Source organism: Seriola aureovittata, chromosome 21 (genome assembly GCF_021018895.1).
Source record: "Seriola aureovittata isolate HTS-2021-v1 ecotype China chromosome 21, ASM2101889v1, whole genome shotgun sequence".
In the NCBI taxonomy this organism is placed as follows: domain Eukaryota; kingdom Metazoa; phylum Chordata; class Actinopteri; order Carangiformes; family Carangidae; genus Seriola; species Seriola aureovittata.
The window spans coordinates 22,095,459-22,120,865 of record NC_079384.1 but is presented as its reverse complement, the minus strand read 5'-3'; the positions used below and the strand labels follow the sequence as shown (position 1 = coordinate 22,120,865).

The following is a 25,407-nucleotide window of genomic DNA, read 5'->3' as shown; positions in this document are numbered from 1 at the left end:
AATGGCAGAGAGGACTACTCAAAAATGTGGTAAAGTCTTGTTCATGTAAGGGCGGAAACAGCTCACACAGAGTTAATTAACTACATTATATGAACATGGGTTAATGATAAAAAGTAAAAAATTAGCCAGCTGAATGTTATGAATGTGTTCTTAAATCCAATCTGAAATGGACAGAACAGCATCTGAATTGTTCAGAAATGATGAGTGATGTGGGGACTGCCGGTAAACGAGCTACTGCACAGTAAAAATACTGTCAAAAAGTCCTGTAGTAAATCATTGTGTTTTACATTTCCATCATTACAAAATCAGTCTATAATAGTGATCTGTTCAAAACAATGCTGTTGAAGTTTGCGACTCAAGTATGTTAACTGAGTTCATCTGATATAAAACAAAGTTAATTCTTTTCTTAATTGTTGTTTTTTCTCTTAGAAAAAGACACTGGGTCGATAAGTGGTATCGATAAAAGCATTAGTACCATTAAAATCTGAACAATACCCATCCCCTCAACCATGACAGCCAACTGCTTGGGCCACCAGTTTCCTACTAGGTCACCCTAATGTTGGGTAACTCCCAGATTTATGACAGGCAATGATGAATCATACAACAGAATCAGAATTCCATGAGCAGACACTGGCCCAAAGCTGGCAACCACAGAACCAGAATCAATTCATTCAATCACGTGGAAGTGTCAATTTGAAATTTTGGAACATGAGAACATGTAACAACATGAGGCCAGTTGGTGTGACTTGTGTTGACTTCAGAGACACTTGAATAAGTTTTGTTGCCTGAGGTGAACAAACTCAGACAGCTGCATGCAGACTACCTTTTCAGAGAGGCCTTTGTATGGTTTCAGTAAAGGGTGGCTCTTGCTGATTTCACATATCTGTTCCCCATATGACCAGCCATTGGAAAACTGTACAATATACATAAGAGATATTTCAAAATTCAAACATTTTCTTACATAACATAACCACTGAGACATCATAAAAACAAATCAGTAACAGGACTACCACAATTTCATGTTCGACTTGTCACCTGTTGCTTCCTTACCTTCTCTATACACCACTTTTCATGGTTGTGTTCTGCATATCTGGTTATGAAATAGTCCAGTTTCTCTGGGACAGTCACACTGATGAAGGCAGAAAAGAAAAACCACATTGAAACAAGGAGGATGTTGTATATTAGAAGTTATTTAACAAAGAAGAAATAAATATGTTGTATACTTGGTGGTGTCTGCAGGCTGTGGAGTGAAGTTTCCCTCTGAGTCCATGGATGACTGTTTCTCCATCATGGCCATGTAGTTAGACTCCATGTAGTCTGGAGGAAGAGCTCCCGCCACAGCACTGAGACATGGCAATGCCAGCTTAAACAGCTCCTGGTCATACCGCTACATCATGAAGACACACACAGATCACACAGCACTGTTACGCTTCCACTGCAAAGTTTCCCCCTCTCTCTGCTTCCACTGTCACATGTTTATCTCCAGCCTGAGGTATCTGTGTGTTCACTGAATCGTGGCTGAAGCAGGATCATTTAATTCAACCACACACAAACCTGACCTGAAGCTGTCTTAACCTTGAAAACCTCAAACTCTACAGTAATAAATAGCAGTCATAACATGGTAATGTTTTCTTGGATGACAACTGTTGAGCAGCACGTTTTACTACTCTTTAGCATGGGTCACTTGCACACCCACGGACAGTAGAACGAGCCTGGTTACATACTTTGTTTTACATTACTGCATGTGCAGAATGCAGCTAACAAACATTTGAAAAGGTCATATCCCACATTACAAACACAACTACTATAATTATGTTATAAGTAATAATGGAATGCTCATAATTGTATTCAGGGTAAGCATTTGTACATTTTCATGGCATTTAAATTTCAGTTTGTGAATTTATTTGACATGAATTTCATTGATTATTTAAAGGGAAAATCCACCAACGTTACAGATAAGGGTCTGTTTACATGTAATGGTTAGTACAACTCAGTTTGTGAAAACTATGTCTTCTGGGTCCCTGGGGGAGCTTCGTCAAGTCTGAGACAAAAATCCTGATCCTGATGATTTCATAGCGATGCCATCAAGGTTATCTCAGTTTGGGCTTGGAGATTAAAAGATTATAATAGAAATAATAGAGCAGCTACCTCACGGCGAAAGTTGAACAAAGAGATGCCATTAGTTGCATTGTGGGGAAAAAATGCTAGGAGATGTAGATATAAGCCTTTTCTACAATCGATCCTCATGGGAAATGTCAACTCCCTGGCTAACAAGTGTGATGAACTGGAGGCACTTGTGAAGAACCAGTGAGCATATCGTGAGCTTAGTCTCATATGTTTCACGGTGACCTGGTTAAACAACAACACTCTCAACCGTTGTATGGATTTACCCGGCTTCACTGCAGTATGAGCGGACAGAGACGCCAGAGCAAGTGGGAAGAATAAAGGTGGAGGACTGGTTCTGCTTGTGAACAATAGATGGTGCAACCCCCGTCACATCAGAGTGAAGGAGAAGTTACTGGGATACTGAAATGTTGGCAGTTGGTCTTAGACCGCGCTATGTACTGAGGGAGTTGGAGTTCTCTCACATCGTCAACATTGTTGTTTACATTCAACCACGAGCAGATCCTGCAGTCGCGTCTGACGCCATTCACGATACTGTTGCAAGTATAGACCCAGCACCCTGATGCATTCATAGCAATATTGGGGGATTTTAACCATGCCACTCTCACCTCTCACCTGACTGGCTTCACTCAGTATGTTGACTGTCCCACAAGGGAAAATAAGACACTTGATCTGTTGTATGCAAATGTCAAGGAGGCCTACACTGCTTCAGCTCTACCACCACTTGGCAGATCAGATCATAATCTGGTTTTTCTTCAGCCTTCCTCCAAGTCCTGTGTACTGAGACAGGCTGCAACCACCCGCTCAATCAGGAACTGGACCCTGGAGGCCAGTGAGTCTCTAAAAGACTGTTTTGAGTGCATAGAGTAGAATGTACTGTTGGAGTCACAGGGAAAACAGCAAGGACCCTGACCTTGTTAGAATGGTTGAATGTACCACAGACTACATTAACTTCTGTATGGACACTGTAATACCAGCAAGGACTGTACACTGCTTTCCAAACAACAAACCCTGGATCACTTATAACATCAAGACCCTCCTCGACCAGAAAAAGAGGCCTTCAGGGATGGAGACAGGTGTGTGCAACATGAGCTGAAGAGGAGATTAAAGCAGGTGAAGGAGGACTACAAAAAGAAAGTATAGAGGAAGCTGCAGCACAACAACACCAGAGATGTGTTGGGTCTCACCATTCAAGAGACCAAATGTTTCTTTGCTCCACTGGACAATGGAACTCACACTCCAAAGTTCCTCAGGGTTCACACCTGGGGACGACCCTCCCCCCCAAACGGACCCCACTGGCCAGCCAGTGTGGGTCAGCGTGTGACATGTGACCCCCAAGGGTGTCACCAAACAAAACCAGATCTCTGGCCCTCTTCTCCCTCTATTCCCTTCTGGAGAAGGTCTGGAGAGCAGCTCCAGTTCTCTCGTCTCGGTTCTTCAAAGGGCAACAAGGCCCCAGCCCAGGTCAGCTCTGCTACCTGAGAAACCAGCTCCCTCGCCGGCCTGCTCACAGCAGCCTGCAAACGCTCTTCTCCTCAACAGCAGCGACCTGCTTCGGATTTAACTGAGAGTGAACCAAATCCTCTTCAGAATCAGCAGCTACGACACAAGCCCAGCTGACTTTCCAAGCATCAGGAGTCGTAGCAGAGTTAGCATGGAACAGCTAACTCTGTGAGGAGAACAAAAGAGATAACAGCAAGCAACACAGCCAGACAGGACTTTACTCCACCAGGAAGCCTCCCAACTCACTGGACTTTACACCAACACTGGAAAGGACCTCTTTGTTTGTTCCAAGGATTGGGTAATGTTAACTGACTGGGCCTAACCTTTCCCAGCACAGCACAGCACAGCATAGCTAAGCAGCAGAAGTCTTAACTTTGTTAATGTAATGTAATAAGCTAATTATTAATCAGAGTTCCAGATTAATGGTAATAAATTGAGACTGAAACAATATTGGCTATTTTGCCTGTTAGTTTAGGCTGGTGCCCTGAGAACTTTAATTAATTTTAAAGTTATTATTTAATATTAATATTTTCAATATTAATATTTTCTTAATTTATGATAGCCAATAAATTGATAGACAACCAAAAATCCAACATATTTGGTGTCCAGCTCATGAGGCAGAGCTCAGACCCAACAACTACAACCCTCTGAGCGAGATAAGCCATGAAGCAGGGTGAATATGAGCCTTATATAGTCGCACAGATGTGAATAGTGTGGTTTGATCGCAGAATAGAAAAGATGTGTGTTGAAATAGTGGTGTAAAGAGTCTACCATCTTGTCATCTCTGTAGCATCGCAGCTGAGAGCTCAGATTCTCCAGAGAAGACGGAGTCTGAGCGGGTAGGGAGCTAAAAAGTCTAAGAGAGACTAGAGATAAAACAGGCAATGCTGCTTTTCGTCCCTGAAATATTTCGGCTATTTGCTGGGGTATCCTGGGGAAGGGAAGGTCTGCACGGGCATGGGACTGATTAGAGCTTGCATGCATTGCTAAGGGGCCTACGGGATGGCAAGAGAGTTATTGCATGCGCCACTGAGGGACAGCAGCACTGCCCAGAAAGTGTATATAGTGCATATTAATACTGCTAAGGATAGATAAAATAGTAACTGTGTAGATAATAAAACAGTGTTTACAGTGATTTAAATTGTATTTGTTGTTAAACTGTTCATATCCTAAGGGAGACCAATACGGATGAATGAGGGAGATAGTGATAGTGAAAATAAGGTGTCTTTTTTAGAACATTATGAAAATAAAGGATATATAAAGATACAGGGAATAAAGACACATTTCTGGTTGGAGCGGAGACGATGAGGACTTGGAGCAATGGCATGACAAACTGCAAAAAAATCTAAACCTGTGGCACATCACAAACTTTGTTAAATCTAACACAAGTGCAAAGGGAGTTTCCTGAAGTGCAGGGGGAGGAGGTGATAAGCAGGTGGTAAACCGTAGTGACTGTTGTCACAAGTGCTAGAGCAGCTGTAAGGCAATCAGGGTAGTAGACACTATCTTTCTAAGTCAAGTGCTGGGAGTGTCAGAGGGGGTTGGCAGGCAGAACAGGGTGGCAGTGAATGACAGCTGTGTATCACTGTCATTTCCAGGAGAGTGAAATGGGATGCAAGCAGATTTTAATACATTGTTAAAACCCAAGGAGGCAGGACAGAGAGAATTTATATAATATGATAATAATAATAGTTCATTTGTATAGCACTTTTCAATACAAATAACAAAATGCATCACATGAATCAAATACAAACATCAAAAACAAATCAAAGTGAAATGCAAATTAAATTAAAAGACAGACAATAAAATAATTTTTTTTTTTATAAAAGTGTGTCTTGAGAAGTGAGATAAAACGGGAAACTGACAAATTTAACCATATAAGGGGAATAAAATAAGCCTGGCAGTACTGCTGATAAATACTTGTGTTAAACAGGATAAAAGAGTCCAACGAAGCTCCAGAAATCCCCAGATCACTATCAAGCAGTCGAAGATAAGGATATATGGGGGCTAAACTGATTAAAGGAGGTGTGTCAGCACCAGAGGATTTGGTGATAAACCAACACCCAGAACATGAGAAACAGATCCAATTGTGTAGGGAAAAAGTGGCATAAACACACTGTGAAAATTACAGTGGCCAAAAGAAGGGACCTTCAGAGGAGCCTGCTGTGATGAAGTGGAAGCCAACATAAAGCAAAAGATACAAGCAGTAAAAGAGAATGCAACCAAGCCACAGAGAGACATGTGCTGCAGTGGTTTAAACTGGAAAGTTAGAGACACACACCCACCTATGCCATGCAGACACGGACACAATTGAGAGATGAAGAGAAACAGGAGGAGAAGAGTGAGAAAGAAAAAATGAAAAAACAAGAACAGCAGCCTACTGCCCCACGTGGCCTGGCAGACCACCACCATATTCTCCCAACAGAAAGCCTGGAGTTGTCCCAGTGACAATATTAACAAATTGAAAAGAAAAACAGAAAATAAAAGGCGAAGTTCACAGTGACATGGAATGAACAAGCAAGTGACAGAGGGAAAATAAAGACATGTTTGAATAAAGGCAAAGAAAGAAAAAGTGAAGGCCCACTGCTAGTGGCAAAGGGACATGAATCACATGAACTCGGCACAATGGTGAATGCAGGATTACGAATACAGGAGGGGATTACATTGAAGTAGATTCACATCTCACCAGGACAACCATATATCAGAATATCATTAAGCATGTGATGGGGGGGTGGGGGGGTGGGGGGGGGGGGTGGGGGGGGTTGGCAGAAAGGTTCCTAGTGAATGATGCCACTGACACTGATGCCACTGACACCAGAACAGTTGCCACAAGAAGTGTGGTCAAAACACAAGACTGATGTAGGTAGGATTAAAGTACCGCCACCTATACATATCAAGCTTAAACTAGGGGCTAGGTTGCCATACAGAAAACAATATCCACTGAAGCAGCTTGCTATAGAAGGAATCAAGCCCACAATTCAGGGCTTGACGGAGGTGGGGGTTCTGTTAAAAAAAAATTTCCAATCAAGAATCCAATCCAATCCAGTTTCATTTATAAAAACAACACTGTTGACCAAAGTGCTGTACAATAACAATAAAATACAAAAAAGATATAAAACACAAGCAAAGAATCTCACATTAAAAGTATACAAAGACATAAAACATTCTGGCAGGACAGAGAAGCAGCTACAGGTGCAGCAGACGTCTCATCTCACTGCGCTGCAGAACAGAGAGGTTCAGGAGATCCTTTGTGCACACTGCCATCAGGCTATACAGCACCTCAGCCAAAGGAAATTATTATTTTTTATTTATTATTAACTGATATTATTAGTATCAACATTGAGCTAATGGACATCCCCTAGGGGCTAAATAAAGTATCTATTTATCTATCTCTGAAGAATCCAGCATTTTTGGACTAAAAGTTGGAATACATCAGCCTCTACTGCACTGATTTACATCTTGTGAGTCCCTCAACTAGTTGTGAATACCATTTACACATTCATTTATTTAAGTAATAACCTAATTCACTTAATTTTCATTTGATGTTCTATGAAAAAATAAAGCTCACCTTGTATGACAGAGCATCAAATATTCCCCAAAACAGTTTCCTGGAGAGGTGAAGTTCTTCATCTGATGCAGCTCCAAAGTTGCCCCAGCCTCCAGCCAGGCAGTAATACTTCCAACAACGCTCATAGTGATTGGTCAACAGCTGGGGAAAGTCAAAAGGACATACATCAACCATTTGCCGACTTTAAACAAGCTTTAAACAACCAACAGTAAGTCAGAATGCTCTCCTACTACCATGACACATGATCACAGTTTCATGTCGGAGTGGAAAATGTTCTGACTCCAAGCTGAGGTTAAGACCACAGTAAGAAAGTGTACATTAGATATTCTTCTTAATATTAAAGCTAAATTCGAGTCCCTGGTGACTCCTCTGAAAAGCAGAAATTTAACTGATGTGTTTCTCACCTTCAGAGGCATCTTGGTGTGTTCATTAAGCAGAGGAACGTCAAACACCAGCCTCCTCAGGAGATGCTGCATCATTGAGGGTCTCAGCTTTCTGCACATAATTAAGATGACACACATGAGTTGGTGGTTTGCACTGACATGAAATAAGTACTGGACTGTAAGCAGTGTAAAAACACAGGAGACAAAGTGATGAGTGTGAATGAGTGTGTCATTAAAATAAACATGATGATCAGAAGAACAGGAAAAACTGCCAAATGACAAAGACATTATAACAAAACAAAAAGGAACTGCTGACCAAAAAAGCATCAATGATAGGAACATAAATAATTCACATATTCTGATGACATATATACACATATAAAAGTCTCAATTAACACGCTCCATTTTAATTCCAGTCTTACCCACAAACAGCCAGCAGACACTCCTCTATGGCGTCCCTCTGGGCCTTGGTGAGACAGCAGCCTTTTGACAGGCGGTAAATGGTGTGGAGGAGGGAGTCAATCAGTGAAGCAAACGGCTCTGTCCCCGCAAACAGCGGTGCACATTTAGTCAGGAGAGGCAGCACAGCTGTACACAGATACCTGTTGAGAGCGAGTGCCATGTCTGTGGCACTGAGAGCAACCTGGCAAAAATACAGAGATGAATAGAGGAAGATGAATGTCTCAGTGTGTGATCAGGTTTTTTCCAGGAAAAATCTGCATTGTAAAGGCAGTAGGATTAAAGAGGAGTAAAGCTGAGTAAGTGTACAAGTCAAAAGTCCTGCCACAAGAGAATTAAACTGATAATCATAGCAAGCCATCCACTACTTGGATCTTTCTCAGTGATGCATGAATATTTTCAGAAGATTTTCATGTCAATGTACTTTTAGAATTTCTGGTAAATAAGAAATTTTGACTTGGATTGGTTCATTTTGTACATTTGATATTTTATAACAAATCTATTACATTTCAGCTTTTGTTAAAATGCCTTCAGAGGGCTGTGTTCCAGTTGAGGTGGTGTAATGTCGAATTTGAAAGTAGTTGTAGTTGAATTCAACTACAATTACCTCCTCATGGTTGTCTGCCTCCACCACTCAGACTAGTTTCAGGTTACATCTGTGTTTATCCAGAGTCATAAAAATTGTTTTGTGATGTGACACTGACCGTGACTTTTGACCACCAAAGTCTAATCAGTTCATCCTTTACTCCAAGTGAATGTTTGTACCAAAATTGAAGGGATTCCCTTGAAGAGTTCTTGAGATATCTCGTTCACCAGGCCAAAATCATGTTTTGTGAGGTCACGGTGGACCTTGACCTTTAGCCACCAAAATCGAATGAGATTGTGCTTGAGTCGAGGGGAATGTTTTTGGTGTTACTGAGATATCCTTTCCACGAGAATGGGCTTTTGGGTACTAATGTATCAAATGAAGGGAGTTTGAAAGAACTGTTCTGTTACGTTAGGGGTGGGCGATATGACGATATTAGATCGTGAAGGATTACAACGTGAAGACGATCTTTCAAACTGCAGAGATCGTGGGATCGTCTAGGGCAAATTCTATAAATTGCAGTCAGTAATGTCTTTGATTGATATTTTACTACTTTTATTTTCTGTTACTACTTTTGCAAGAGTGCACTTTATTAGAATGTTGTTGTTGTTTACCTTAAACTTTACATTGTTTGCACATGCAGGCAAAACTGCGACTATTTGAAATAAAATCTGTTAAGAAAGGTTCTTTGGTCTAAATTGTCTGTTTTTCTTTTTCCAATTTAAGATCATGATAAAATTGAAATCGTGATTATCATGATTTTTGCCATATCGCCCACCCCTATGTTACGTCATTAGTTATTTGTCCCTATTGCAGGTTGAGACATTCAGGTGCATTGGAACAACTACAAACACTGACATGTTATCACCTCATGAAGTTGTTATCAAATATTTTAGCAAAGAATTGAGTATTTATATATCCAGCAGACACAGAGCAACATTAGCTTCCACATGCAGTGGCATGACCATTCACTGAAAGTCCTTTTAGCTCTGTTTTTGGTCTCTTTTTGGATCCCTAGCTGTTAAATGCTCCACAATGTTCACCAGCTGCTCTCTGACAGTGTCTGTCTGCCGTTTGCTATTGACAAGGTGGTGGACAGTGGCTTTTTACAGTTGTTTTTTTCTGAAAACAGCTGCCTGCAGCTGGAAACAGGACAGATGAGAGCTGTGAGACTTTTGTTGCAAGCTGGATGACCAAACAGAATTTGAACCTTTGTCAATATCAATATTAAAATATTTCTTAGTTTAGCTTGAAGGAAGTTCCGAATGGGGCAGCACACACACACGCACGCACTCACGCACGCACACACGCACGCACGCACGTACGCACGCACGTACGCACGCATGCACACACTCACAGTGTCCAGCGAGGCAGCAGCTCTCAGGTCTGGTAAGAATCCGACTTCCAGCAGGTGGAGCAGGAAATTCTGGTCTTCTATACCATAGACCCGGTCCAGGAACAGCACCATGGCTGCCTTATGGTCTGGACAGAAACCAGCTGACATGTCTGGCTCCACCACCACCCCATCTATGCATGCACAGGCACAAACACACACATGAGAAACAAAGGTCAACATATAACCATTTGTAATACTGAAGTAAATGTTGCCATTTATTTTCATCATGGATGCTGTGCTGGACCTACTTAAAATCAGGATTACTGCAGTATGCACATCAGGTAAGGTGGGTGGCTGGTGGTGTTGCTTACCTTTCGCCAGGTTGGGCATGGAAAATGGAATACTGATTACTCCCACCAGGTCTTCAATAGGAATGAGAGACCTCAGAATGGCTCTGATACGGATTGCTTCACCTTTACCAGCATGGATTAACTGATACAGAGTAAGAGACGTTAGTGTGAACAAGTATATGAGTCTGTGTATATGAGTCTATCTCTGTGTGTGTGTGTGTGTGTGTGTGTGCGCGCGCGGGGGGGTGTTGTCACTAACATGCATCTCTGGAGCACAGCGACCTAGCAAATCAATGAGAGCAGCATAGAAGGTCATAATGGCATTTCCCATGTGGATGGTATCATCTTCCTCTTCTTCCATCATGTCACTGCTAAAAACACACACACACACACACACACACTTTAAAAACATTAAATATGTTAAAAACGTCTTTCTTTCAAGATGTGACAGATGTTATGTTCTTACAGTGTTCTGCTGCTCTCAGATGTAGGAGAGGGACCGTCCCTGGAAGCATCCTGAGAGATCTTAATGGCTTCCTCCATTGCTGCCAACAACCCATCACCACCTTCACCCCGAAGAGCAGGGCCAAAACATTCTGGTCGGCGAATCAGAAGCCTCACCACAACATTGGCATTCTCCTCAACACTTTCACCTAACCACAGAACAGTAGAGGTGTTTATGCCAGACAAACACTACTCTGACAAAGACGGACAACAGTTTTTAGTTGAAAATAGTTTGACCAAGAAATTGATTCATCAATCAAAACTGTTTAAATTGTCACCATTGCAGAAGACAGCAAAGCGCAGGAAGTCGAGGTAGCGTTCGCCCTCCACAGGGTTCCAGCCAATGTCGGGGTATCCCTTACGCACCAGCATCACACAGCTCTGCAACCCACAGCCGGCCAGGTACTGCACCACCTACAGGTGGAGGCAGACAAAGTGACACGTAGAATGTTTTTAGTGATATATCATAAAACAAACAAACAAAAAAAAAAAACAGTGGCTGATTCCAGCTTCTCAAAAGGAAGAATTTGCTGTGTTTTACTACTTCATATTGACACTGATTGGTGGGCATTTATGTCAAAACAATATCAGACAGATGAATTTACAGTGAAACAGGTCTAAACTGAACAGCAGGGTGTAAATACTGGAAGGCAGGTATACACTTTGCTGTTGTTGTTTCTTGTTAGATGCCATATTCATCATTACAGAGTGAAGTGGACAATCTGGATATGTATCAAAAATTTCACAATTTATAAGTCTACTGGTGTATATTTACCCTGATATCAGTTTACATTTTACCTTTTTATCAAAAGTGATTTACAAGTGAAGCTTTAGTGCAGAAGGAAACCTTAGTGTAAACATTAAGTACTACATCTACTGTATTTAATAAATGCAAGGAGATTATATTAAAGAAGTGCACCAAAAGTGCATATTAAGAGCTAGTAAGATATGTTAGGGCTTTAGGTTTAGGTTTTAGGTGCTCTCTGAAGCGATGAGTTCTTGAAAATAGAGAGGGACGCCCCTACTCTGAAAGAATCTGATAGCTTGTTCCACCATCAGGGAACCATAGACCAGAACAGTCTGGACTGAGATTTTCTTGTATGCAGGGATGGCAAAGCCAGACAACAATCCTTGGAAGAACACGGTGGCTGAGAAGGAGCACAAGGCTGAATGATTTAATTCAAGTGGATGGAGCAGACCCAAGAGTAACTCTGAAGGCATCATCATCCATCCTTCATCCATGTGGAGATATCAGAGAGACAGCACAAGATCCACTCAGAGACAGTGGAGTCATCTGGTGGGAATGACAGGTATAGCTGGGTGTCGTCAGCATAGCAGTGATTTGAGAAGCTATGTGAGAGGATAACTGGACCCAAGGAGGTAGTGTAAAGAGGAGGGGTCCCAGAACTAATCTTTGGACATTTTCCCTTGCCATGACACACTGAAGGAGAGACCAGTGAGAGAGGATTCAAAACAAAAAAGGGCTTTGCCCAAGATGCCCATGTTGGAGAGTACAGACAGCCGGATGAGTCACTGTATCAAAGGCTGCTGAGAACCTAGGACTGACCTCCAGCTCTTGCTGCTCTTAGAGCTTCTGTCAAGTTTATTAAATAAACCATTATACTGAGATGTGTCTCTAATACTGTGTAGTTTACCTTCATTGATAGAAATGAATTTACCTGGGTTTTTTAAATATTAAAAACCTGGAACTTTTCATCCAAATACATCATCTACTTTTGGTCAGAGTGAAGTGAGGGCTAGGGTGGCACAGTGAATCCTCTGCAGCTCTGAGTCTTCTGAAATACATGTTCACCACATTCTTCCATTAAAGCAACCACTGAGTCTCTGTTTGTGTGTGAGTGTGTGTCTGTATAAATGTTTTTCAACCTCACCTTCTCCAGGTCTGGCTCTCTCAAAGCCAGAGCCAACTCATTATTATCCATGACTGATGCTGCAGCCACATCAAGAGGAGTGGAGCCTCGCATGGATGGAGAAGCTGAGGAGACGAAAGAGAAGGAGAGAAAGAAGAGAAAAATATATTATTACTATAGGTACAAATAAGATTACAGGGACTCCATTAGGTTTATGTCACTGTTCAACCTAATTTCTGTGAGTGATATGGGACAAAGATATAAATACAAATTGAGCTCCACAAAAAACAAAATATCATCACAAAACAGCTCAGTTTCTTCCAACTAGTTAAAGAACACAGGTGAACACATTGAAGCAAGAGAACACATGATCTTCATTTTCACAGGTACATTTCTGTGTTTGTCAATTACTGTACATTCATCCTCTTGAATCCAGTACTTGTAGTTCCTTCAGCTTCAGGCTTGATAGAAGTCTCAGGTTTTACTACCAAGATTACTGCTGGATGACTTGATATGTTACACGCTCCCAGTGTATCAGGGGATTGCTCTTTGCTCTTCTATAATGAACACACAGCCTTGAGGTGTGCCAGTACTCTGTGTGGCGGTGCTGGAGGTTCTAGACTACAGCCCACCAGTGAGGAAGTCCAGGACCCAGTGTTAGAGAGAAGTGGTCACTGACTAGGAACTTTATCCTGATTGGCTGAAGGCTTCATCTATGTTTTTAGTCTAAGAACTTCAGATCCTCCCTTACACGGGTGAACAAAGTACAGAGCTCCATTTACTATAGTCAGATCATAGATCCTCCTGGTCAAATATTACTCCAATACAAGTGAAAGTTGTTAACTTTTTACTGGAGTTAAAGTACTGGAGTACTTGATTTTAAAATACTTGAATGTTCAAAAGTAAATTTTTTTGTCAACATATTGTTGTATTGTTCCACATTTACTGCACCTGATGACTATGAAACAACCTCCTGACTGAACTACAGTTCACCTACAAAGAACATATTGGAGTGGATGATGCTGTCCTTTACATGCTCCACCGGGCCCATTCTTACTTGGATGAGCCAGGTAGTTACATAAGGATTATGTTCTTTGATTTCTCAATTGCATTTAAACCCATCCAACCCCCCATTCTTAAAGACAAGCTGAAAGGGATGGGGGTGGATCCCTGCTTTACATCCTGGATTGATAGATCAGGCCAGGCTGGTATGTGGACTGACGGGTGAGTCGGCACGGTCGTGCGAAGTCGCCTTCCTTGAAGAAGTTCTGATGGGCTCCACGACCGCTGTCGAAGTTGTTGACAGCAGCTTAGTAACTTCAATGAACCTGGAAAAATAGTCGAACATGACAAGGTACATGGAGTTATCCAGTTGGAAGAGATATGCTCCAACTTTTTGCCATTGGCTGTGGGGAGTCTCCCCGGGTAGGAGAGGCTCTGGAGGTTGCAGTCTGTATTGTGAACAATTCTGATATTTTTCAACCGTCTCTTGTAACTGCCTACTAAGACCCAGCCACCAAACAGAACACTTGGCTCTTTCCCTGCATTTTGTGCGGCCTTGGTGTCCAGTGTGGAGCTTATCCAAGATATCCTTTTGCATTGATGCAGGTATGACCAACCTGGTCCCTTTAAGAAGCAGGCCCTGAGCTATTGTGAGTTCTCCAGAGACGGCCCAGTATGCTTTCAGGGCATTGTCATTTTTAATGTCCTCCAGCCTTCCGTCGAGACGTTACTGTATCACCAGCCTTAACAGCTCGTCCACCTGTTGTGCATGTTTCAGTTCAGTGAGGCGCCCCTCTGTGATGGGCAGTGAAGTGAGTACAGCATTTATGTAACCTTCGATCTCCTGCTCCTCCATGTTGTCTTTAGTTGTGTGTGAGTAAGTGACCAGAGCCCTCGAGAGCACATCTGCAGTGGCCAAACTTTACCTGGAACATGTGCAATAGAGAAGTGAAACCACATCAGTCTCATCCTGAACCGCAGTATGCGGGGAGACAACTCGTCGAGTTGTTTTGTTTTTAGGAGTGCAAGGAAGGGGTTGTGGTCAGTTTCCACTTGGAATTTCATCCCGATTAAAAAATCCTTAAAGTGTTCACATGCCCATGTAACAGCCAGAGCTTCCTTTTCTACTTGAGCATAACGCTGCTCTGTGGGTGTGAGTGCTCTGGAGACATATGCGACAGGGCGCCAGTCAGACCCATGTCGGCGTTGGATGAGGACTGCCCCCAGGCCATAGGAAGAGGCATCTGCAGAGACCTTGGTCTCGTTTGAAGGGTCGTATAGTGCCATAGCTGGTGGTGTTGACAGCTCGTCCTTTAACTCATTGAAAGCTTTGCGTTGTTGGGGGCCCCAGTACCAGGCGTTGTCTTTGCTCAGCAGATCTCTCAGCGGCTTGGTTTTCTCTGATAGGTTAGGGATATATTTCCCCAGGTGGGTGACAAGGCTGTTGAAGCGGCGGACTTCTGCAGTGTTCCGTGGTTCTGCCAGATGCTTGAGGGCCGTGACCTTCTCCGAGTCAAGCCTGACACCGCAGCTGTCAATGAACTGCCCCAGAAACTTGACCTCTCTCTTTGAGAACTCACACTTAGTGTTCAGAGTGAGACCTGCCTTATGCAATCTGTCCAGAACCACCATGAGCCGTGTATCGTGCTCTCCCTGTGTTGCACCAAATACGAGAATGTCATCCATCTGGCAGACGACGCCCTCCAGACCCTCCAGCAGTTGGGATATGCGGCGCTGGAAGTGCTCTGGGGCAGAGGAGATTCAGAAGGGCGTCTGAAACAGAAGCGTCCAAAGGGAGTGATAAAGGTGGTAAGGAGCATTGACTCAGGAGAGAGAGGTATCTGCCAGAAGCCTGATTTTGCCTCAAGCTTAGTGAATATTTTGGCATTGATCAGTTGGCCAAGTGTGAATTCAACACTTGGCAGGATGTGGAGCTCACGGCAGACATTTTCATTCATGTGTGTGAAATTCACACATATCCTTACTTTTTCTTTTCCGCTGGGGACCACCACCATCCCAGCACACCATTCCGTGGGCTGTTCCACACGTGAAATGATGCCTAACTCCTCCATCCTAAGGAGTTCTTCCTTGACTCTGCTCATGAGGGGGAGGGAAACCCGCCTAAGGGTAGACAAAGCAAAGGGCTTAGCATCGGGATGGAGAACAATGTGATACTCTCCCTCTAGCTTCCCTATTCCTTCGCAGAGTCCCGGGAAGCGCCTTTTAGCTTCCTGCTCTTTGCTGCAGGGGGAGGAATTCACGGCGCTGATGTCGGTCCTCTTAGCTAGGCGCAAGGCCTTGATGGCAGGAAGGCCTAAAAGGGGTGTGCGGAAGCCACGTACCACATAAATAGTCTGCACTGAGGATCGGTGGCATGCTGTCAGGTTGGCTGTAAGCTTCCCCATTATAGTCAATTTGATTCGACTAGCGCCATAGAGTGGTTTTGTTGTATGCTGCAGGGGCTCTGTTTGCAGTCCTTGATAGAGTGAATCAGAAATCACAGTCACATCAGCCCCTGTGTCCAGCTTAAACTGAATATCATGACCAGCTAGGCCAATTTCCGCAGTCCACGGCTCTGCTATGTCATCCCCAAGTGAGCCGAGGAAGGCACCCTCCTCCTCAGGGTCCTGTGACACCTCTGAGAGAACTGGGTGGGACCTACACACAGCAGCAAAGTGACCCCTCTTTTGGCAGCTCCTGCAGGTGGCCTCTTTAGCAGAGCATGACTGTCTACCATGGGAGCCTCTGCCACACCAGCCACATTGCCTCGAAGTTTGGGTTTGGTATTTTTGACTTGTCCCAGCCCTATTGTCACAATCGTTATAGCGTGCTCTGGAGGCATTGGCATTTTTAAATGCAATTCCCTTAGCTGCTACAACATCCACTGCTTGCTCAGTTTGGCACACATCTTGAAGAAGATTTTGCTGTTTCCTAACAGCCTCATGTTGAAGAGTTAGCTTTTTAGCCTTGTCTAATGTCAAGTCTGGATCCATTTGTAATCTTTCAGATAGCTTAGTGTCCATCAGACCCACCACTAATCTATCCCTGATAAGCTCATCTGTCTATCTCATCTAGCTGTCCATACTCGCAGTGTTCAATAAGCTCATAAAGTGCTTTGATGAAGTTATCAATGGACTCACCCCTCCCCTGTACTCTCTTGTGAAATCTTGCACGCTCAAATATCAAGTTGCGCCGGGGGATGAAGTGTTTTGTCAGTTGTGTTTTGACCACATCATAATCTTTTAGCTGTTCAGCAGTAAAGTCTCTGCAGTGGATGACGGACTCCGCCTGCGTCTAAAATCTAGCCACTTCTGACACCATGTTGAGATATAAAGACGACACAACGTCTTGTTAAGTTGATGGCCAGCATGGACTGAACCCCGCTTTATTCACTTACTCCAGCCACATACCAAATGTTACACCACTCACACGGACGACACTCGTGGTGTAGAAGAATGTTCGTTTATTGACTTCACCGGCGAAAACTCAGCAAAACGGCAAGAGTAGCAATACAGCAGCACCAGGCACCTGCATCAACACTTCGTCCGGGCTCCGACTACCAACTCACATACATGTCTACTTCCACGTGATGTGGCCTGTGGCTATGTTCCATAAAACAAACTACTGCCACCTGCTGGCGGGTATAGTCCATGAACTTGACCTTTTAACCACAGAAAAACACTGTTTTTAACACTAAATAACCATACGATGAAATGAATGTATTTTAGCACATGTTATAAAACATTAACCCCTTACAGGTGCCACACAAACATCCTGTAACCATATGCAGTATGGTTGAATTTTAAGAAAAACAGGGAGGGAAAAAAACAACACACATAAGACAACCACATGCATACACTCACCGAGGCCAACACTGCTGTTCTCCAGAAGGTAGCTGAGATGGTCAAACATGGCTTTCTGGTTCTGACGACTGATCCGACAGAAATAACAGAGAAAGCGACAGCAGTTGGCCACCATCTTTGGAAAGGTTATTTCCTGCAAAACACACATCATGTAAAGAGCAGTTAACACAAACATCATGCAACATAATGTTTTATCATCACTTCATTCGTTTATTTATTTAAATGTATTTTAGATAAACTAAGTTTTAAACACACTGTGTAAGTTTCATCAACAACCTGACCCAGCTTTAGCACTTAAAGTCTATTTACGCTTCACACCTTTGAGTCTCCCCCACTGAGCACGTTCACCATCACCTCCATGACAGTCTCATGCATCCCCAGAGCTCTCATCAGGTTAGGATGCTGGTAAAAGACCTTGTTGTTCATGATGTCACTACAGAGGAGGGAAGTTAAGTTTAAAGGTCATTAAGGCTCTCATCAGGTTTATAACCACTGACTGAACATGTTGTACACAGTATATCACAAGAACATTCAAGTGTCTTTGAAGTTAGATTAGCACCAACATTTCTGACTTTTCCTTTTCTTCAACATTACTGGCGTTAAAATAAGTCCCTACTACACTACAATAGCTGGTGGTGGGCATCTTTAATTTTGCTAAAAGGAACAAACATACATAAAAAAATGTCTTATTCTTCACTGAAGGAGGTTTCGGTGGTTTAACTTTCATCAGGTGTCTTCTTGTAATTTATAGCAAGTGTAGTTCAATGTGACATAGCGTACCATAACATTTATATTTGTGGTCTGTTCTAACAATCTCTTCAAATACAGTTTTTAAAAAAGTGAGATGCTTGAGGTGTAAGATCTATTCCAGTCATGCTGCATCTCAGAGGATCGAGAAAGTATGTTTCAGTTGTGTATTTGATGACATTCCAATTCAGATATATCCATGCATTCATGTAACCCCAGTAATTCACTACTGCCAGACATTTGCTGATATCAACTACAATTAGAAATTAGACTTGGTAATTATATGATGCAGTGTCAGAGATGATTTTCAGTATGGTGAGTGCAAATATTTGTCCAGTTGTCACAGATTAATTAACAAGAAAGAGAGAAAAAATTAAGCAAAATAAAATATATCTGTGCTGAAGAGCCTGACAGACAAGTGTCTCCTCACCCTAGCCCTCGGATCATTAGTTTCTCCTCCTCTCTTCCCATGCGGACACTCAGCAGAGATCTGATCTGACCCAGAGCAGCCAACAGGTTGATGGTGTCCTCAATGGAAACTGAATTTATAGTGTAGGTCTTAGGAAGAGCCCGCACCTTAACAGAGAGAGAGATATGCACATTTCCTTTGCTGTCAGACTGTTCAGACTTTTACATTACAGACTGTACATTCTGAACAGTCAGAAAGTACAGATTACAGTACAGACTGCACAGCACAATACAGATTGTCATCACTTTCCATAACATCAAAATAACAAATGATGTTTTCTGTTTATGACAGTATGATATATAAAGGTAAAGATGTAAAGGTATGATTTGTAGGATATCCTACTTTAAATGTGAAGTATTGCTGTATTTTCACAAAAATATTTTCAGAACAAACTTATTACACATATACTGATGAAGCCACTCTCACACTTGACCAAGTTATCATATTTTAATGTAACAGAGTGATATCTTCTTTCTATTAAAATGAACACACACACAAACCTGTCCTCCGATGCCATCATACTGGCGGTGCAGCAGGACAAACATGGCTCTGACCAGCTCTGGATCCTCAATAACCGACTCCTGAGCCCAGCGGACCATCGTGTCTGAGATCAGTTGCTGTAACGTACCTGTACAGACACACATACAGTGATGGGGTAATCTGAAAATCTTATTTCCTCTCATTTTTTTTTTTTGTTTTTGTATATTTTTCACTTGACTCTGACTTGTAAACAGCTCATACAAAATCAATACAGTGAAACAATTTGCAAATAAACTAAATATTCTGGCAAACTAAACCATTGGAGAAGCTGTAGAATAAGTGGCTTTCTACACACAAGTGCACAGAAAATAGAGAGAGAGAGAGAATTAGGTGGGTGAGCACTCTCAGACAGACCAATATATTCTACTTCTTTCTTCAAACATCACTTGATGACCTACTTCTTCTGTTTGTGTGTTTGTCTGTCTGACTTACTGGGTTTCCTGTCTTTCTTCTCCTTCGGCAAGTTGGCCATCTTCTTCTTCAGATAAGCCACTTTCTCCACCAGTGACATGAGTCGACCTCGGATGGTGACGTCACTGTCACCATCTATGCTTCTGTCCTCATCCAACTCTATACCTGACAGGAAAGAAATATCACTATACAGTGCATACTGTGTGTTTGAATTTACATTATACAGATAGTATTGATCTATTGTTTCCGTTACTACTGGTCTCTATTCTTTTGTATGAGAACACTGGCAGTTCATTCGAACATTTGCCAAACTGTTCAGGTGTAGTTTACCACAGTGTCTCATCAGATCTTCATGGAAGTCGAGCAGCTGTTCTCTGATGTATTCAGGACAGGGACACTCCTGCTTCTCATCCTTAAAGTTCAGCAACATGTTGATCTGCAGAAACACAACAAGTCCTGTTCATTACATACCTCTACAACCACCTCTGGAATGAGAAACAATCTTACACTAAGATTTTGATAGATAATAGAAACATGTTTCTACCACTGTGTTGACTATTGGTAAAGATGCTATTTGGCTGCAGTGTTTTTCAGTGTGTCTCTTAAACTCAGCTTAGGTCTTTCTACACTGTCCACTGTTCTTTGCTTATTTTCTACTTCATGCTCAACTGTGGTCTTTTGTTTCACCACTTTCTGCAGAGGATACACTTGATCTTACTTAATAAACTCTTAATGCACAACATTTTATGATTCTCCAGCCTCCCTGTGTTTTGTAACCTTTTCTTCTGTACTCTCCAGTTCCCCAGCTCAGCCTCACTCTTCTTCAGTGGTGTTCCTACCTGTTCCTGTGGAGGTGATCTGAACTCTTTGGTTTTCTTGGCAGTGAGAGCTGCAGACATGTTGAGTGCCAGCATCACCTCGTTGTAGCGGAATCGCTGGTTGTCTTGGAGACAGGCCACAAAATCATCAGAGAAGGCCACCACTGCCTCGATACGATGACGCACCTGACAGTCACATAGATACTGTAGCACATGGCACATCTGCACGCACGCACGCACGCACGCACGCACACACACACACACACACACACACACACACACACACACACACACACACACACACACACAGATTAGACATATTCGTTCACATATAACGTTAGGGCAACTCCATATTATGTTGAAAATCTCAAATAGATGAGAAGAAAAGTGTAGGATAAAAGAAAAGTTTGTAGGATACAGTACATCCCTGTCATAGCAAAGTCTTTGCAGGTTTAAAATTTAGAGGAAAAAGAAATCTGTGAATCTGTAAGTAAAAGGTGTTAATTGAGTTCATTTCCTGTTTCTGTTCTGATGCTGGATTTTAAAACAGCTGGACAGTATTTCATAACAGTGAGAAACAGATCTTAATATGTTCCATTGCTCCTCACTGGATGTCTATTAGTGTCAAGGAGTTGTGTGCAGCCTTAATTTCAGAGTTTTACAAAAGGGTAGAAAATGGCACTATATGGACTTAAATACAGTGGGGTCCAAAAGTCTGAGACCACTTTTCCATTCACCTGAGTGTCTGTGCACACACAGTATATGGTTCAACCTCAGAAATACAGAGCTTGTTTTGCCATTGATGAGGTTGCTGTGCAGTATGTGACACATGCCAATAGCAACCTATAGCTTTGTTGTTTGGTCATGGTCTTTGTTCATTCTGGATGTCTGTGAGAAAATCAAGAACTTCAGTGATTTTTACCTGCGATTTGACATTTTTTGTGACTTTGATTGGACAGTACATCACGTGTGTAACTAAATATACATATGGTAGAAACACAATGCTATATGAAGTTTGACTGCAACTTAAAAAAAAGCTTAGTTATCTTTAAATAAGATCACTCAGTGAAAAAAACTAAATTCCCCAATATAAATCATAGAAAAGCTGATTATGAATACTGTAATACTGAATGTTTGCAAATACAGTAGGACAAAAATATAACTGTATTTACAAACAGTTACCTGGAGTTTTACAGGCTCTGGCAGCTTCATCTGCAACAGTCCTTTTGGCATGGTCCTCCCTCTATCCTCCCCTCCACCCTCAGTCTCCACCTCCTTCACCGTCTCCAGCTCCATGTGAATCTCCTCCTGCCCTTCTCGCCTTTCGGAGAACACAGATGGCTCGATCAGTCGGAGGATGTTCTTCAGATCTCCATTTTGGAAAACTCCCATGATGAGCATGGTGTAGAAGAGTTTGATAAGGGGAACAAAGAGAAACTCAGTGCTGCCTCCTATCGGATCCCGTACGTGCATGCTTCCCTCCCGCACAGCCTCCGTCAGCATCTCAATTGTTTTGATTTTCAGTATATCTAAAGGGAATTCAGGGCTGTACTGGAAACAGTCTCCTGATCCTGATCCGCTGTTTCCGTTGTTTCGATACAACGATCCGGTCCCGCAGACAAAGCTTGGAGATGAGAAGTGCATTCTGGGTCTCAGGGAGGTGCTGAGGCCAATGCCTGGCAGGCCATGTTTCTTCTTCTCGTCAGGAAACAGGGTGATGCTCTTTGTTTCATCTGTCATGGGAACAATGTACTCATTGTTCATCATGAGGCGAGCTGTGGCGTAGCTGCTCAGGTGGATATCGATGAGGAGGTCGTAATAGCCAGCACGAAGCAAACCTGTGGTAGAGAGACAGACAGAAGGATTTTATTATAATGCTCAACCAACATTATAATTTTCACATAAATGAATTAGAAAAATAATTCATTAATGTGACATATATAATAGTAATATACAACCGCATAATGCACCACACAATTTTGCATGAGTACATTTTATACTTTATTTGCATTCTGCCAATAATATGCCTGTATGCAGTGTTGTGCACGTCCAACACGTTCAATTACCTGCATTCATTGAACATGTTCATATTTTTTGTGAACGCTGAGCTGAACGAATCAGTTTACACAATCTTGTGAGTGAACGCCGTTTTATGGCACGCCACATGACGTCTCCATTGACACAGCCATGCATGGCTGGTGCTAGCGGTACAGACGCATTTACTACTGCAGTTTGTTTGAGCATTTGAAGCAGTTTTATGAACAAACAAGTGAAAACTCAGACAGATTATATTTATATACGGATTTTAAATGTAACTCATGTCTGTGGTTCTTCAGTGCTACAATAATTCATATAGTTTGGGAGTGGCAGTGATTTGGGGCTGGTGATGGATGGGTAGAAGGAGGTTCTATTGAGAGAGAATAGTGGCCTATTTTTTTTTTTTTTTTTTAAAAAGGAACAAATGAACGTGAAATAGTTCATTTTTTGAACTGTGAACTTAGTTCAAAACTTAAAAAAATTAACTATGAACGTGAACTAGTTAATTTTCATCTGTATGAACTGAACTTTGAGATAGTTATTTTTAAGTGTGAACTGGCACAACATTGTATGTTTATTTCAAGGATTGTTCTGGTTCTTCTTGTCAACAAATCTCATGTGCAGAGCCAAACCAACAGTGAACATCTCCGACGAACCAGTCTGTGTATCACAGCCTGATATATCTGATCCCGCTGAGCCACAGAGCTCCATTGTTTCCAAAAACTATTAAAAACAGATCAGTGAGCCACACTGTTACTCTGGGTGACATGTTCCTTCAACACCATGAACACTCACACTGTAATTTGTTTTGGCTCAGTCCCACACACACACACACACACACACCATCCTGCTGCCACAAATACTCACTACAGCACCAAATGTGGATTATGCACCGCCACTATTTCCTCCTGTTTGAGTAATGTTTGTCAAAAACTAAAGCGGGTAGCTGTTTTAGGAAATTACTGAACCTTTTAGAAAATGAAAGTACATGGTTCTGAGCTGTTCATAGAGATTAACGTCTTCAGTAGGAACCAATGGGTATGCAATTGAGAGTCACAGGCAGAGTACGGATGTCAAAAAGTATTGAGAGACTAAAACACAGGTGATTTGGCTCTTGCACCTGAGATTTGTGGACATTGAGAAAAATATGCAATACTACCAGCAGAACTTGTGATGCAGTATTTCAACTTCTGGTATTACCAATTTCAATTAAATAAGGATTTGAACTATTAGATACATCTAGATGCTAACACCTTAGGTCACTTTGCTTAAACCACAATATCCTGCAGTTGGTGGGTTGGCAGTGATGGCCAGTCATTGACCATCTTCTCCTGGCATCCGGTTTGACTCCTCCCATCTGTTCCAGAGCCGACAAGAAGCACTTTCTGCTTCCTCCCCCAACCTGCGTGCAGCTGGCTTCCTCTCCCTTACTGCTATACCCAGTTCTATGAACATCCTCCACATAAACTGCGCAGGGACGCCCCTGAAGCCTACCTCAACTGGAAATAGCTAGGCCTGCCACCTTTTCCCCCTGCACTGTTGGATGAGGTACTTTTTTCTTCCATCTTCCCATGGGACCATCAGTTCAGTCAGTATGATCCTATTCACCTCATCTGACCATATGACTATGTCAGGCCTTAGGGATGTTTGGACAACCTGCAGAAAGTGTAGTTTTCTTCCTGGTCCACGCTCATGTCCCATGATTATGCCAGCCACAGGATTGGTGTCCTGTGTCCTTGGAGGAGGGTGGCTTCTCCCCATTCCTGATGAAGTGTATGGATGGGACTGGCCTTAGATACATCTCTTCTGCTCCAAGAGGTCAGCCGTAGGACCTGAGGACCAATCTGTATCTCCCCTGACTAAGTGCAGTCTTGCATCTCGCCACCTGTGCAGTCTCCATAGTTCAGGCCACGTGATCCTCCACTTTGGCTGGTCCCACTTTGTCCAGGCTCCTTGTGATCCAAGTTGACCTTGACCTTTGCCCTTCCTCCTAGAGGAGTTGGACCTCGGCTTGGATCATGTCTCTCTTCTGCCCTGGGTCTGCTTTCCCCCCATTGCTGGAAGTGGGTGATTCCAAGTCGTCGTTGCCCCACGCACAGGTTCCCGATGACATACTTCAACTTCAGCATGCTGATCTTGTGGTGACACCTGCACCTCTAATCCCGTTATCTCAACCATGCACTTTGCACTTTTCAGACCTGATATATAGTACAACTGATTTGAATACTTTTTCCAAATCACTACAACTTCTATAATGCGATGATGATCTATAAGTCTATGAAATGTCAACTGACTACCAACTAGGGATGCTGCGATCACGTTTTTTTGCCACACACTCATACTGATCATCTATGAGGGAGATCGGCCGATATCCATCATTTTTGGCATGCATTGCAGATGGCATACGTTGTATCAGTCTCACACACTTTGTAAAAGTTCCACACAACCAACATGTTTGTTTTGGTGGCCTGTCGTGCGCCTTGCAGTGAGCGAGGTGGGAGGTGGGAGTACACTACACTACACAGCACACAGTGCATCTCTCAGCCGCAGACACCACATCGGTTTTTAGGTGATTGCGGACTAGAAGTATTTATGCAAATCATGCAGTTTTTAATGAAAATCAGCCGATAATGAACGGAAGCTAATCAATCAGGTCGTCCCTACGACCAACCATAGAGTTAACTGTTGACTTTGATATGTAGGGATTGTGAAAGAGTGAATGAGGAGGGGAGTTTTGGAAACAGCCACAGCCTTTTACATGGTATGAACTAATCATATTTTGAATCTCTGCAAGTGGACGCTATCGCTGGCGCCACAGTAGCTGAGAACACCTCCT

At 42.6% G+C, this 25,407-nt stretch overlaps 1 protein-coding gene across 6 annotated transcripts in view; it reads right to left on the bottom strand.

Annotated features, from left to right (window-relative positions):
* Positions 1-25,407, bottom strand: part of ryr2a (ryanodine receptor 2a (cardiac)) — a 202,363-nt gene that overhangs the window by 68,610 nt on the left and 108,346 nt on the right. For 3 of the 6 annotated variants that reach the window (XM_056366909.1, XM_056366911.1, XM_056366913.1), the window contains 20 exons: positions 21,717-22,372; positions 20,556-20,756; positions 20,047-20,152; positions 19,738-19,881; positions 19,266-19,393; positions 18,727-18,872; positions 17,868-17,982; positions 17,550-17,682; positions 12,706-12,809; positions 11,092-11,227; positions 10,776-10,962; positions 10,569-10,680; positions 10,331-10,451; positions 9,981-10,150; positions 8,001-8,221; positions 7,600-7,690; positions 7,196-7,336; positions 1,224-1,387; positions 1,051-1,129; positions 824-913 (listed from right to left, as the gene is read on the bottom strand). In XM_056366909.1, the coding sequence (XP_056222884.1) occupies positions 824-913; positions 1,051-1,129; positions 1,224-1,387; positions 7,196-7,336; positions 7,600-7,690; positions 8,001-8,221; positions 9,981-10,150; positions 10,331-10,451; positions 10,569-10,680; positions 10,776-10,962; positions 11,092-11,227; positions 12,706-12,809; positions 17,550-17,682; positions 17,868-17,982; positions 18,727-18,872; positions 19,266-19,393; positions 19,738-19,881; positions 20,047-20,152; positions 20,556-20,756; positions 21,717-22,372 (3,245 nt within the window). The remainder of the gene's footprint in view (positions 1-823; positions 914-1,050; positions 1,130-1,223; positions 1,388-7,195; positions 7,337-7,599; positions 7,691-8,000; positions 8,222-9,980; positions 10,151-10,330; positions 10,452-10,568; positions 10,681-10,775; positions 10,963-11,091; positions 11,228-12,705; positions 12,810-17,549; positions 17,683-17,867; positions 17,983-18,726; positions 18,873-19,265; positions 19,394-19,737; positions 19,882-20,046; positions 20,153-20,555; positions 20,757-21,716; positions 22,373-25,407) is intronic. The other 3 variants (XM_056366912.1, XM_056366915.1, XM_056366910.1) reach the window with 2 other exon arrangements.